Source organism: Xenopus laevis, chromosome 7L (genome assembly GCF_017654675.1).
Source record: "Xenopus laevis strain J_2021 chromosome 7L, Xenopus_laevis_v10.1, whole genome shotgun sequence".
Classification (NCBI taxonomy): domain Eukaryota; kingdom Metazoa; phylum Chordata; class Amphibia; order Anura; family Pipidae; genus Xenopus; species Xenopus laevis.
This window is the reverse complement of record NC_054383.1, coordinates 75,062,547-75,078,360: the sequence shown is the minus strand read 5'-3', so window position 1 is coordinate 75,078,360 and position 15,814 is coordinate 75,062,547. Positions and strand designations below refer to the sequence as shown.

The window sequence follows — 15,814 nt, the reverse complement described above, 5'->3', positions numbered from 1 at the left end:
ATAGGCAGGATTACAGTGGTACCACTACATACCTGGTCTACTTCTCCTATCTGTGATAGTAGATCACAGATAGTAGAAGAAGTAGACCGGGTGTGTAGTGGTACTACTGTCCTTCCTATAATAGTTAAAAAAAACATGGCTAAGATCTGGAGCACAATTTTTTTTTCTGTGTGCCTGCAAGTAGTGGATAGATGTTTTGTTGCTTGTAAGTCAGGTGCATATTTTCGCTTTAAAGAAGGAAAACTACCAAGGCAGTTAATTGCCAATAGCTTGCCTCAACAGTGCAAGCTAGAACACCATTTTTAATTCTTTACATTGCTTTTCCATAACTGAGTAAACCGCTCTAGACACCGTCTCTGCTTGTTTAGGATAGCAGCTGCCATATTATCTTGCTGTGACATCACTCCCTGCTTGTCCTTAAACTATGGGCTTAGATTACAGCATGGAGGTGGAGAGGAGCAAACTGAGCATGCCGAAACCATGGAGGTTTAGGGTGAAAACAGGAAGTCTGATACAGGAGCCAATGTGTACATACTAGAAGGAAATACATGTGGTGTTTCTTTTGACAGAGGACTCAGATCAACATTACTTTGAGGGTTTAATTATGTATTCATATAGAATTTACTGATAAAGCTTACTTAGTTTTAAGCTTTCCTTCTCCTTTAAGCTAAATAATGTCACCCTTAAGGCTGCTGCCTACAACATAGGAACAAATATTTCACTTTGTTACAAATAATCTTACAACTCAAGTTGTGGCAACTTGACCTCTAGTAAACTATATATCATATAGTGCTGATTTAAAGACTGTTCACTTATGAAAACAGTATTCTAGTTCCCTTTTTCACCTTTGTATATTACTATAGCTCAATAGTCATACAATGTGAGTGGGATTGGAGCGTTTACCTATCGAATAATGTGCACTTGAAAAGATGGACAGCCATATAAGCATTGACGTTTATAATTAGGTGGCACAATTTATTTTGTTTCTGATTACTGGCACTGGTTTAATATTGTTTCCTCCTTAGGTGGAAGAGATAGCAGCGCCATGCGTTCAGCTAAAAGTGAGGAGTCTCTCAGTTCCTTGCATGCAGCAGATGGTATGTATTATGGTATTTTATTTAGAGTCCCCAAAGTTCTTAATTTTTAGCAAGAATAGAAATCTATTGCACAGAATGAAAAACGTAAACTAGGCTTTTGCTTCATATCGTCACCCCAGTACCCTTATAAGGGAGAATTTTAATATACATGCTTAATATTTACATCAAAATAGTTTAGTAGCAGTTTTGTTGAATTTATTGCAAGCTTAATAAAACTTTTACACATGGTATAAAGGTTATCCACAGGAACTCAGGAGTACACCTTTCTGTGTAGAGTAGAAAGGCATGTCTGCGGTCTCTAATAAGACCTTCAATACCGGGGAACTATGGAACAGCTGCATGGATAATATACGCTTATGCTGCTGTTTGTTCTCTCTCATCTTCATTTTTTGTATAAAAAAAAAATCATTAGAAAGCAGGGTTCTGATATAAGAAAACAAAGGTATTTCACATGACTGACTCTTTTTGTAGTGCGAATAAACAATGATCACATGACTGGGAGACACCAGACCGGCTCATGTATGCTAGAAAATTTATAAAAGAAGAAAAGTGGCAATAACTTTGACGCACTGATAGGGATTTTCCAATGCTAAACACTTAATAAACCATACTACATTCAATAAATAATATACATTGTTTTAAGGCTAAAAAAATTATATAGCATCCCATTACATATTATGTAATCTGTGCAGATTAAGTAAATCATAGGCTGTTATTGGCCTACAGTGTGTTTCATTTGGGCTTTCCTTAAAGGAATTGTTCAGTGTAAAAACAAAAACTGTGTAAATAGATAGGCTGTGCAAAACAAAAAATGTTTCTAATATAGTTAGTTAGCCAAAAATGTAATGTGTTATGTTAGACATCCAGTCACTCCAGCCTTTATACATTACAGTTTTGGCTAACTAACTATATTGGAAACATTTTTATTTTTCACAGCCTATCTATTTACCTAGTTTTTATTTTTACACTGAACTTTTCCTTTAATACCTAGCTTTCTATAACAACTGCAATATAGGCTGTCAGGGCAAGGACTGCATCATAGAGCTGATGAGGTCCTCGGTCCAAAGTGCAAATGAAACCAGCCTGTCAGTGTCGGACTTGGACACCAGGGGCCCACCCAAAAATCTTCGATCAGGGGCCCAGCAAAAGAATTTAGATAAGGGGCCCACTCTCAGTAGTATTATAATTCCTCTCCTCACGCAACCTTTATTCTGCTAGTCTCTTTTCTTTACGTTATTATCTAAATTTTCAATCTATTTAGTCTCTTTGTTCTTATAGAAATAGGTACTGACCATGAAATATGCCAAATGTTTTGAAGCAGGAGGGCCCACTGACACCTGGACCCACTAGGAGTTTTCCTGGTATCCCTGTGGGCCAGTCCGACACTGAGCCTGATCGATATCTGCCCAAGTATCAGCCAGATAGTCCTGTCAGAGGGCCCCATACACAAGCAGATAAACTGCCAAATTGGTTTAAAGCACTCGAATCGATAGCTTAAATCTGCCTGTGTATGACTACCTTAAAGCCTCCATGCAAATTTGATGAATTCTGCAAAGAAAATATGTAACCTACAAATAATGTAGAAATGTGTGAGCTGACAACAGAATGCACAGAAAACTGTGCTAGGATGATTGTAATCGTTTTTTTTGCTACTTCCCTCTAACCTACTTCGAATTATCTTGTTCACTTTAGAACTTGTCGTGCTTGGCTGGCAGGTGTTGGTGCATGAGGTCACACACCTTTTGTTGCTGATCCAAGAGGTGTGTGACTCCCACGCTCATCAGCCAAGTGTGGTGTTTGTGAAACGTATACAATTTTGTACTGCAAGTAAGGAGTTAAAGGGATTCTGTCGAGATTTTTATGATGTTGTCAATATAATGTGTAACAACTGAACCAGCAAGTTTATTATTTTTTTACTTTTAATATTGGTGTGTAGGCAGCCATCTCAAGTCATTTTGCCTGGTCATGTGCTTTCAGAAAGAGCCAAGACTTTAGGATGGAATTGCTTTCTGGCTGGCTGTTGTTTCTCCTACTCAATGTCACAGTGGGACCTGGATTTTACTATTGAGTACTGTTCTTAGATCTACCAGGCAGCTGTTATATTGTGTTATGGAGCTTCTATCTGGTTACCTTCCTTACCATTAGGCTGCTGGGGGGGAAAGGGAGGCTGATATCACTCCAACTTGCAGTACAGCAGTAAAGAGTGATTGAAGTTTATCAGAGTCACATGACTAGGGGCAGCTGGGAAACTGACAATATGTCTAGCCTCATGTCAGATTTCAAAATTAAATATATTACTATATACTATGACAGTATCTGTAAGCTCTCCATCACTGTTGAAAATGTACATGAATGTGCACAATCCCTGTATACATCCTGTGTTCATTTAGGGGGGTGATTTGTCAGTGAAGATTGTAGTTGCGCAATCAGAGGCAAAAAATGCAAGCAAGATTAAGATATTGTCAATCTTGTTAATTTTAGAAAAAGTTTTTATTTTCCCTACAAAATTTTTTTTAGTTTTGTTTTCTTAAAACAAGATCCATAGATTGCACGACTATGATCTTTTGTATTGTGTATTCTTTGGGTTTGTCATGGGCCGATTTTCACTTTAGATGAACCATGATGTCATGGACAGCAGCGCAACTAGTCAGGCTGCATTTTTTAACAATAATAAACTACAGAATTTTGCAACGCAAAACAACATGTTAAATTACAACAATATGTGTAGATTATGTAAATCTGTTTATAGTGTGTACATTCCTTGTAATGTATATGTGTATACGGTCTTAAATAAACTTTCTGAGCAAAAAAAAAAAATATGTTGAAAATTTAAATAAGCAGAATAGATTTTAATTAACACTAAAAATTTTTAACTACTTCCAGGAGAGTCAAAGCTGTTTCGTCCACGTCGCCCTCGTTCCAGCAGCGATGCTCTGTCTGCTTCATATAATGGGGACCTTCTGGATAGCTGCAACCGCTGCAACTCCTATGATAATCTGCCCCGTGACCATGATAGCGATGGGGATGAGGGTTTGATTCATGTCCCTGCTATGCTGTCAGGACGCTCTCCGGAGGATGAGGATCTCAGCCCACCAGACATTGGTATGGCCACTTTGGACTTCGACCCAATGTCTTTTCAGTGCAGCCCTCACCAGCTGGACTCTGAAGGACCAGACAATTTTTTTCAGCTTGACATTTTTGCTAGCAATGGCAAGGATAAGTTGCAAAGTGGTTCACAAAACCCAGGCAGTGTCACCGGCTGTGAACCTCTCTCTCCTTTCCAAGACAAGGTTATTAGTCCATTTCTATCTCCCGACCGCAGTCCTAGTACAGATAAAGTATCCAAAACTGCATCATTTGCAGAAAAATTTGTGCAGGCCTTGTCACCTAAAATGGGGCGTAAAGCAGTTCGATCTCCTCCATTAACCATCTCAGATCCTGTCAGCATCTCTCTCCCTAGTCGGGTATCAGAAATGATTGGAAGTATGCCAGGCAATTCTGCTGCCTCCCAGTCAATTATTTGGAACAGAGAAAGTAGTACCAATTCTAGAGAATCTGAAACATATTATGGTTGTAAATTGGTGGATGCCAACCTTTCATCCTCGTCCGCAACAGCAGATCCATGGTCTACAGTTACTCCTGTAATTACTTGTAACCAGGATGGGAGAGAAGATGAAGCAGGAATATTTACTCACGGATTTCCACAGCCTCTGGAGAGTAGTGACTTGGAATATATAGAAAATTACAACCTGGAACTTGGTACTACAAATGTAGCTGCAGCATATCAGAACGATGATACAGAATTGTCGAGAGCAAATCAGAACAAAGCTCATCCTCCTAATTCCCCTCAAGGTAAGATATTAATTTAAAATAATATTAATTTAACAGCCATTGTGAAGAAAACACATTTAAAATACAGGTACTATAGCAGTATATAGAGAAACAAAGTAACTTTTCTACACAAATTGAACAATAATAAAGAAACCTAAAATAAGAGAAACCCAGAACCAGAAAATCAGAAATGCAATGTTGAAACAGATTGCATTTACAGTTCTACTCTACTGGCTTTTCCTGGCGGTAATTTACAAATATTGCTTTTTATGGAGGAGGGCTGAAGAATAGTTTTACAAATGCCTGTATGCATGTACTTTAATGGAATAATGTTACTATTTAACTGTGTTCTAGAGTATACCATTAATAAACAAGGTCCATTTCAGGTTCTGTTTGATGGAAAAACTTGATTATTTAGTCCCATACTTTTGTATATGAAGTGATCACAAAGTGATGTTAAGCATGTTTTACAGCACTGATGCAGTATAGTTTAGGGTTAGTTTGCATTTCCTGCCCAAAATCCACCCTGTCCGTGTGTGTAGTGACAGGCACATCAGACTCTTACCTGTTGCTGTATACATTAAGCAGGGTCATTGTTTTCTCTGCATCAGAATAAAAGTCTTATATGGAAAAAAAAATTGCACAAACAAGAATAAAAATTCACATTTCACAGTATAATATTCCAGACAGTTGTAGCTTTGCAAATTGTATTTGCACACAGCACACTTTTAAGGTGGCATAATTTTTTGTTGCACATGGGTTTAGGCTATACAGGTATAGCATCAATTATGCGGAATGCTTGGGATCTGGGGGTACCTGAATTTTACTAAACAATTTTTAAACTTTAAATAAACCCAGTAGGATTATTTTGCCATGAATATGGATAAATGCAGCTTTGATAGGATCAAGTAGTGTGTCCTTCATGAGTGCTGAGGTTAAAAAAAAAAATCGACTTTCCATATTCGGTTCCCCCTTTCTGTGCTCCTAGTGACAATATGTGAAGCAGGAGATTTGGTCCAGTCTCCTTAGCAAGGACACAAACCAGATAGTAAACACAGAAAAACTTCCCCTCAAGGTAAGATATTAATTTAAAATAATATTAATTTAACAGCCATTGTGAATTAAACACATATTTAAAATACAGGTACGATGGCAGTGTATAGAGAAACAAAGTATTTTTTAAATTTTCTACAAAAGTTGAAATATAATAAAGAAACCTAAAATAAGAGAAACCCAGGAGTGCTGAGGTTAAAAACAAATCGAATTTCCATATTCGGTTCCCCCTTTCTGTGCTCCTAGTGACAATATGTGAAGCAGGAGATTTGGTCCAGTCTCCTTAGCAGGGACCCGCACCAGATAGGAAACACAGTAATGTGTTTCTAAAGTAATTCATTTTTATTCCAGTAGTTTCTGTGGGAGGCTGCAACCTAACCCCACTGCTGTTGCTAGCTTACAACCTACCTAAAAAACAATGGGTATTGTGTTTTTTCAATATTGAAAATAATGGAAATAACTAACAAATGTATCATAAGTAGGTGGAGCTCCTAACTAAAGTTTTGCAGAGGCAGTAATTAGTTTTTGTTGTTTTAAACAGTAGCACAAAGAAGTCACCCTTAGTAGAATAAACATGTATTAATTATGCACAAATGCTACATGATGTGTAACAGTAGGTAATTTGCATAAAAAATATTTTAACCTTACTGATGCTATTTTCATTTTCACAGGAGCTTCTGCCTCAGAATCTCCCCAAGAACTGTCCCATGTCAGTAGTGTTTCTATCATTCCACCTCCACCTCCTCCAAAGAATCCTGCACGGATGCTGGCATTAGCATTGGCTGAATCTGCTCAACAGGCATCTGCCAATAAAAAACCTTCTTTTATGCAGTTCATGGATCTGCCCCCTCCACCATCAGTACCAGAGGACAAACCACTTCTTGAGTTCTCACCAAAAATGTCTCCAGAGCCACTGCGATCTGGTCCTGCAACACCAGCGGCCAGTCCTCCAGTCATATCTAGGAAAACATCTCCAGCTACTCCACCAAGCACAACTTCATCATTTTCTGTTACAACAATCCATCACAGTCCTGTGAAAAACTATAATCCTCTGGCAGGACAGATGCCTACAGCAGTCACTCCTGGACTTAGTCCTTCATCAAACCAGGTATTCAAGCCACAATTTTCATACTCATGTTTTATTATGACAGGGTACTGATTTGTTTTTTGACAGGCTCCAGAATTTTGCTTTATTTTAATTTTTTAATTTGGCCAATCCCTACTGGCTGCTTAATATATGTTAAATAAACTCAATAATGTCTGAACATGTAAGCAATATTATTGAGAATTACAACAGTCCTCCAGCAGATGTATAAACTTTCTTCAAGGGGGTGCATGCAACATGATATGTTCACCTCCATATTCCCTTCATCTCCAAGTTACAAGGATTGCAGTACTCTATTCTGTAATGATAAAACCACCTTCATGCTGTACTTGCCATATGTAAAATAAAGGTGGTTTTATCATTACAAAATGGGAGTGCTGCATTCCTTGTAACAAGCAGTATTCTTGAGTTTTTATTGAGTGTTCTCTTTCTTAAAGCACCTAATTTGTATACTGTCTATTTTCCATCTTATATCCAAGTAAATAACAGTTGTACCATCATAATAGCATTGAAAATAGCATAAAAAAGAGGTCTAATGCAGGATTGGCGTCATTGTACTAAGTCACTGTAGTTCATTTTGCACTTGGGGCACATTACAAAGAAAGAATATGCTAAAATTGTATTTTTAAAACATTTATGCCATACAAAAATAACATTATTGGTTACACAAAACTTTTCATAAAGGTTCAGATTCAATTCAGACTCAGGGTGAATGCTGCTGTCTCCATTACTGTATTGCATTATACATTTTTACAACTGTTTTTAACAGGAATTTTTTTTTTTATATCGTAGGTTTTTGCTTCAGTTCCTGACATGCTACATTCTGAAACTATTAAAATGAATTCGATCATACCAAGTGAAGCATTTACTACTGGAATTCCGGTCACCCCACCCACTGAAAAAACCAAGGAAAGTTCTAGAGCACCACATCTTCACCAACGATCTGAATCCTTCCCTTCACACCCTGCATACAGCACTGCAAAGCCCACTCCACCAGTTAGAACAATGGATAGTCGACTGGCAACTGCCATGCATTCCAACTTCAATGATTCTATCACTGCTAATAACTATCACTCCTTCCTGAACACCATGATGCTCCCTTCTTCTCTAGAGGATGCATTACCCAGACACAATTATTCTCCTCACCTCAAGACAGGGAATATAGATGAGGAGGGAGTTAATTACAGACAAACATATCTATCCCACAATAAGCAAGATGACCCAGCTGATTTGGGAGATTTATACAGACAGCCATATATTTCTCCTGGCAAGTCTGAGAATGCAGAGATAGGAAATGCTTACCGTCACCCATATCCTTCCAATACTGAGTCAGAGAGTCTGAAGGAGCCACTAGAACCTTTTCTGCATCACAAACCAGCAGTTGCTCCAAAGACATACAGAGCAGAAACACTTCTACCACATATCCCTCCTCAAGTTTATGGTTCAAGATGTGATACTCCATCCTCAGCATTTTATGGCACCTACATAAATCAGGCCAAACACCCCCGCTCCAGAAACAAACCTGATTATATGTCTTCTATGAGCCCAGGTGTCCGTAGCTACACAGAAGACACTTCGTCCTACCCTACTATTCGAAGGGTACAGTCTCTGCATGTGCCTATGCAAACTCTACCACCCCCTATCCGCACTGTTCCAATTTCAAGAACAGAGGTTCCTCCAGATGATGATCCAGCATACTGCCCACGACCGCTTTATCAATACAAACAATGCCCACCATTTAACTCTCAGTCAGATTACCATGTTACCCAACTACAGCCTTACTTTGAGAATGGACGAGTTCATTATCGCTACAGTCCCTATTCAGGGGGCCCAACTTATTTCTCATCAGATAGCAATTTCTATGATATGGACCCCTATGGCACCTTACGCCTGCGACAACTTCCTCTCTACCCAAGTCGGGACTTTGCTTCTTACACCACAAGATTGCAGCCCAAAGCCACATATCGGTCACAAGGATTACCTCCATATCCCAGAGGAACTCTACGGGAACACAATTTTATCAGTAGAGATGTTCCTCCTGCACTACCACCAGAACATCCACGACCTCTTCACATTTCTTGGGACATGGAAGATATGGACAGATACAGACTGCAATCCCTGCGGCGTGAAAACAAGGCACGGCAGAGAGCTAAAGGACCAGTAATGTCTCAGTATGATAATGTCACACCATCCTTAGTAGAGGATGTAGCTGGCTTAGATGTGATTCATCTGCGAAGCCGTTCTGATCCTGGCAAGACTCCTGGTCTATTAAGTGTGGCAGAGACTAAAGATGTCCGTTACCCAGGAAGGACAGAAGGTGACGAGCGTACAACATATCCACCTCCTGTTTTTGGAAATGGCCATCAAGATAAGCCATCTCTTCCTCAAAAGCAAAGTGGATCAAGCAGGAGTCGAATGCAACATGATATATCAACTGAGCAGCATTCTCAAGATACTTTGCACCGGCAGCCCTCAGAGGGAAGAAATGGTCCCCCAATTCCTCCTGTGGACTACAACGCCAAAGGAATGCCAAATCCCCCAGACCCTACATCATATCATTCCTCTGCAAACAAATATAACTTGACACAACAGGAGCCTATGAGACTTAATCACAAAGAGCTCCGGCTCACTGAAGATATTGAAAGTTCACATACCAGACCAGCTGACAACCAACACCGTGACTGTTACAGGGAGGAGCAGGCTCAGTTTGCCTCTGTTGTACCTCCTCCTAAGCCAGAGAGGAGCCATAGCCTCCGAGCTCATAATCCAGCTGTTTTAGAAAGAGACCCTAGTATCTTCTACCCCTACCAAACACTTCATGCCAAGAGGCAAAGCACTATTAATACAGTCTCCCAGTATGATAATCTATCTGATTACCATTCTATACCCCATCATAGAACCACTAACCAGTCTACTCCAAATGCCTTTCCCCTCCCACATGGACGGACCTATTCCACTGCCCTGGGCCAGGGTGCCTTTCTAGCTGCTGAACTTGCCTTGCAAAGGCCTGAGACAAAAATCCATGTGGAATGAGCTGCTGCCAGCATGGAAGTGACTTTTACAGGGGTTTAGGAATGGGAGAGCTAGATGTGGAGAGGACTTCATTCTTTTTAGGCAGACCCCTGCTGGACAGTGGACTGTTTTATTTTTTCAAAAGACAAAAAAAATGTAAAAAAGTAAAAGACAACCAAAACCTAGAAGATACATAAAATATCTGACACACAACATACATGCACCCACTTCATTGTTAGAACTGTTTTTATGTTGTAATCCGTGATGTCATTATCCTGTACCATTTGTCCCTCTTGGTGTCCTTCCTGAGTGTTAGCAGGAAGGCAAAGAGGAATAAAGGACTCCTATTTAATCCTTATTTGCTTTGTTGTGTGTGTATATATATATATATATATATATATATCTATATATCTATATATATATATATCTATATATCTATATATCTATATATCTATATATATATATCTATATATCTATATATATATATATATATATATATCTATATATATCTATATATATATATATATATATATATATATATATATATATATATATATATATATATATATATATATATATATATATATATACATACATACACAAATAGAGGGTACTTTATAAACTTTATAGATATTATTGTTGGTTTGTTTGTTTTTTTAAACATATTTTTAGAAAGCTAAACTTAACAGTGACTTATGAGTTTTCATAGTCCCAGTTAATAATGCCAATGCCTTTGCATAGAATTTTGGTTTAATGAATCACAGTGTTAATGCTGGGAACCAGTGCCAATGCTAGTTAATTGCCCAATGCTAGAGTATCTTTTATTTAGATCCGTAACACTGAATATTTCTGTATACGGCCAGCAAGCAGCTAATTTATTATGGACTCCTACAGGCAAGCGTTTTTCCTGCTTTCCGGATTTTTTTTATTTGTTCCAATGCAGGAGTTAGCCTGTTCTAGTTGCGTTCCTCCTACGTTCAGTTACTACAATCTTATTGAAAAGAACAGGCTATGTTACTGCATTCAGTTCCTTGGTGTGGACCCACCACAACACGTACCACAACACTTGTCTGTAAGAGCTCTATGATACAATAACTGCTCAGGTGTGTTTGCCCATAATAACCAGTAATTTGTTCTGATCAGTCTACTGACAGAAAATGAAACAAAGATCTGTAAATGCAAACTGCTGAATTGTTGTTTTCCTAGAACTTAAGCAAAAGTTCCAGCTGTTATTTCTTCACCTGCTTAAAGACTAAAGTGAAAACATCAAGGGGACACAAACAATAACTTCTGAAGGAGCAGAATTTTATCACATGGTCAGTCGCCCAGGCATTGAGTTACACTATACATGTCTCTTATTAAAGAACAAATATGTTCCTCAGGACCAACATGGTGTATTTGTATGAGATTTTCTGTCTGTCCCAGGGGGTCTTATTCATACTTGTACCTCTGTCAAAATATCTAAAAATCGAGGTGTCTCAAGTGCAATCACAATGCAGCATTTCCTCCGAATTCTGGTGCAATACGGTGTGCCTGCAAACGATCATGCATTGAAGCTTGCATGTGTTTTAGCAACACAAGCATAATTTAGTGTGCATAAATAAAGTAGCATGCAGCTGTGGCACCAGTGTTTGCTAGAATCGCATGTGTAGTCACAACACAGTAAAGCTATTGTGACATGTGGCGGGTTCTCAGCCTGTGCATAAACTTGTGGTGGGAATCTGCCCCATCGCTCCTAACAGGTTTCTTAAGTGCCTGCACCCAGAGCTACTGCATCAGCCTGGGTGCAGACACAAAGTGGATTTCTGTGCCACAATGCATACTTACATGTTTCAGCACAGAAATATGCTCTGTGTGCCTGCATCCGGGCCAATGCAGGCTGAGAATCCACCCCATGTAGCATTAGCCTAAGCATTTCCTGGAGGTAAAAACCTCCTCAGGGCAGATATTAAGTCCATGGTTATTGCTTCCTGATGGCAGAGAACTACTTTTAATAATGTAGTACTGTACTGAAGCTGTGACATAATTACATTGAGTTGAAAAAAGACAAATTCCATCAAGTTTAACCCCTCCAAATGAAAACCCAGCACCACACACACACCCCCTCCATACTTTCACATAAATTATATAATACCCATACCTATGCTAACTATAGAGTTTAGTATAACAATAGCCTTTGATATTATGTCTGTCCAAGAAATCATCCAAGCCACTCTAAAAGCATTAACAGAATCAGCCATCACAACATCACCCGGCAGTGCATTCCACAACCTCACTGTTCTCACTGTGAAGAACCACCTACGTTGCTTCAAATGAAAGTTCTTTTCTTCTAGTCTGAAGGGGTGGTCTCTGGTATGGTGATCCACTTTATGGGTAAAAAGGTCCCCTGCTATTTGCCTATAATGTCCTCTAATGTACTTGTAAAGTGTAATCATGTCCCCTCGCAAGCGCCTTTTTTCCAGAGAAAACAACCCCAACCTTGGCAGTCTACCATCATAATTTGTCTTCCATCCCTCCAACCAGTTTAATTGCACCTCTGCATTTATATCCCTCTTAAGGACTGGAGTCCAAAACTGCACTGCATACTCCAGATGAGGCCTCACCAGGGACCTATAAAGAGGCATAATTATGTTTCCATCCCTTGAATTAATGCCCTTTTTTATGCAAGACAGAACTTTATTTGCTTTATTAGCCACAGACTGACACTGCCCAGAATTAGACAACTTGTTATCTACAAAAACCCCTAGATCCTTCTCATTTAAGGAAACTCCCAACACACTGTAATTTAGTGTATAACTTGCATTTATATTATTTTTGCCAAAGTGCATAACCTTGCATTTATCAACATTGAACCTCATTTTCCAGTTTGCTGCCCAGTTTTCCAGTTTAGACAAATCACTCTGCAAAGTGGCAGCATCCTGCATGGAACCTATAGTTCTGCACAATTTAGTATCATCTGCAAAAATAGAAACAGTACTTTCAATGCCCACCTCCAGGTCATTAATAAACAAGTTGAAAAGCAAGGAACCTAGTACAGAGCCCTGTGGTACTCCACTAACAACACTGGTCCAATTAGAAAATGTGCCATTTACCACCACTCTTTGTAGTCTATATTTTAGCCAGTTCTCTATCCAGGTACAAATACTATGTTCCAGGCCCACATTCCTTAATTTAACCAGTAACCTTTTGTGTGGCACTGTATCAAATGCTTTAGCAAAGTCTAAGTAAATCACATCCACTGCCATCCCAGAATCGAGGTCCCTGCTTACCTTCTCATAAAAAGAAATTAAGTTAGTCTGACTTGCACTGAATAAGATTTTTTTTCTTGCCCCATCATTTCTGAATATTAACAGGGCACTCCCCACATTTGTTCCAGCCAGATCCACAATATAGTCACATTTCTATTACTGGTATGGGATCATTATCTGGAAACCCATTATCCAGAAAGCTCTAAATTACAGGATTACAAATAATCCAAATTTTTATGAATGATTTCCTTTTCACTTTAATAATAAAACAATAACTTGTACTTGATTCAAACTAAGATATGATTAATCCTTATTGGAGGCAAAACCAGCCTATTGGGTTTTTTTTTCATGCTTAAATGATTTGCTAGTAAACTTAAGGTGTGAAGATCCATCCATCCATTATCCACAAAACCCCAGGTCCCAAACATTCTGGATAACAGGTAGGGATGCACCGAATCCAGGATTCGGTTCGGGATTCGGCCAGGATTCAGCCTTTTTCGGCAGGATTCGGACGAATCCTTCTGCCCGTGAACCGAATCCTCATTTGCAAATTAGGGGTTGGGAAGGTAATTGCGTGACTTTTTGTAACCCTTATGCATATGCAAATTAGGTTTCGGATTCGGTTCGGTATTTGGCCGAATCCAAAAAAGTAGATTCGGTGCATCCCTAAAAACAGGTCACATACATTTTAACCAGGAAAATATGCATATTGCTGCAAATACAAAACCATTTGAATGATTCAAGTGAATGATGAACAGGTATGCATTACCCTGAAGGGCTTCTTGTGCCTCGGTGTACTCTGCTTTGAACCTCATTCACATTAATAGGTACAATTGGTACTAGGTCTGAAAAAATTAGGAACAACCACTTTGTTCATGGCATTTACAATGTGTGGAGCAGTGTGCAAAAAGCAGGTGCAATTTTTTAACCTGTCCCATGTTGAGTCACAAAGCTCCAGAATGGAGTGCACAAACCTGTGCTTCTCTGATAAATACAGCACCGTATTCAAGAGGGGTGGTTGGCTGGGGGAGTTATGTAGGCGTGCCATATAACTCCTAAGCCCCCCCCTCCAGCAGGGCCAGATTTACATAGTGGGCACCCCTAGGCCTGCTGACGTTCGTCGCCCCCATCCCCTGCCTTTTATTTGTGCAAATTTTCATTGGGACTGGAGAAATGGGGATTGGCGCATGGGAAATTTAAAAAAACGATTTTATCGCTTTCGCGTCCCCAGTGTTTCTGAAACAATGTGGGTGTGGTTGGGCAGCATGCTGTCCCCTAAAATCCTGCTGCCCTAGGCCCAGGCCTTGGTGGCCTTTCCACAAAGCTGATGTTATAGACTCATGCCCATAGCTGGTCACTGGTACTAAACCTGCAGAGCTGCACCCTGTGCTGGCTTAAGCTACACACAATGAGCCCTCCAGTATTTTCTTCGATATCCTTAACCTAGAGTCCTTTGTCTTCTCTGGTACCTTTATACTAAATTCTCCCCCTCCATCTTCCAAGAGTAAAAGGTGAGCATAAAACAAAAACCAAAATCAAAGCCCTATTTTCAAAGCTTACATTTGCAATATTCCTCAATGTCTTTATAAAAAGCTATGATAGATTTAAAAAAAAAAACTATTGGCTAACAAAAAACCACATCAAGAAATATTTGCAATCCTAGTGTTTAACCCAGTGCAATTTACTGTTGCCAGGGGCTACACAGCACATTCCTTCCAGTCCCCTACTTGTCCCTCTTCCCAAATTTGCTTCTGCTCATGTAGGGTGCATGCTGGGACACGTTATTCCACTTAAGGGTTGTAAACTTGAATAACTATTTTTTGTTATGCAATGCTCAACTTTTACCAAAAACTGTGTTTGTGACTTTTGATGCAGATGGAGGTGCAAAACACATTTGTAGCATACACACTTTGCCTCGAGGTGAAAGAAATTCCTTTCCAAGCTTAAATGTCAGTCTCAAATAAACACTTGTTCCATAATTTATAAACCATTAAATCACAATTGGAGAAGATCGAGCTCTTGGGGCTGGTGTCGTTTAATTGCAGCTGCAACAGCAAAACATGTTGGTTCAGCTGCTGTTGGCTGCCTTTGTATATGTGAATTGCATAAAGCTATTTTATACACCTTCTGGAACACAAAGCTTCATTTTAGTACAATGTGTGTTACAAACTGACTTTATATATGCATAGTAGACATAATATACAATCACATAGTAAATACAGTGTACAAATAATTCAATATGGACTTAGTGCACAGTATGAAAAGGTCAAGACACATTTGACATGTAAAAGAAATGCTGCTGTTTCAAAGCTCCGTTCTATATCAAGAAGATACAGAATGGTAATGGCACATAAGGCAGTTTTAGTATTTAAAGAAGTAGTTAACTTAAAGGTAAACCACCCCTTTAAAAGGGGACATTCTGTATGTTATAGAATGTCCATTTCTAAGCAACTTTTCAATTCATCTTC

The 15,814-nt window shown here is 39.1% G+C and overlaps 1 protein-coding gene across 9 annotated transcripts in view; it reads left to right on the top strand.

Moving 5' to 3' along the window:
- Positions 1–11,486, top strand: part of arhgap32.L (Rho GTPase activating protein 32 L homeolog) — a 207,277-nt gene extending 195,791 nt beyond the window's left edge. For 8 of the 9 annotated variants that reach the window (XM_041568469.1, XM_041568468.1, XM_018224473.2 and 5 more), the window contains 4 exons: positions 1,026–1,097; positions 3,981–4,949; positions 6,653–7,089; positions 7,879–11,486. In XM_041568469.1, the coding sequence (XP_041424403.1) occupies positions 1,026–1,097; positions 3,981–4,949; positions 6,653–7,089; positions 7,879–10,119 (3,719 nt within the window). In that variant the 3' untranslated portion in view covers positions 10,120–11,486. 9 annotated transcript variants of the gene reach the window in all.
- The last annotated feature ends 4,328 nt before the right edge of the window (positions 11,487–15,814 follow it).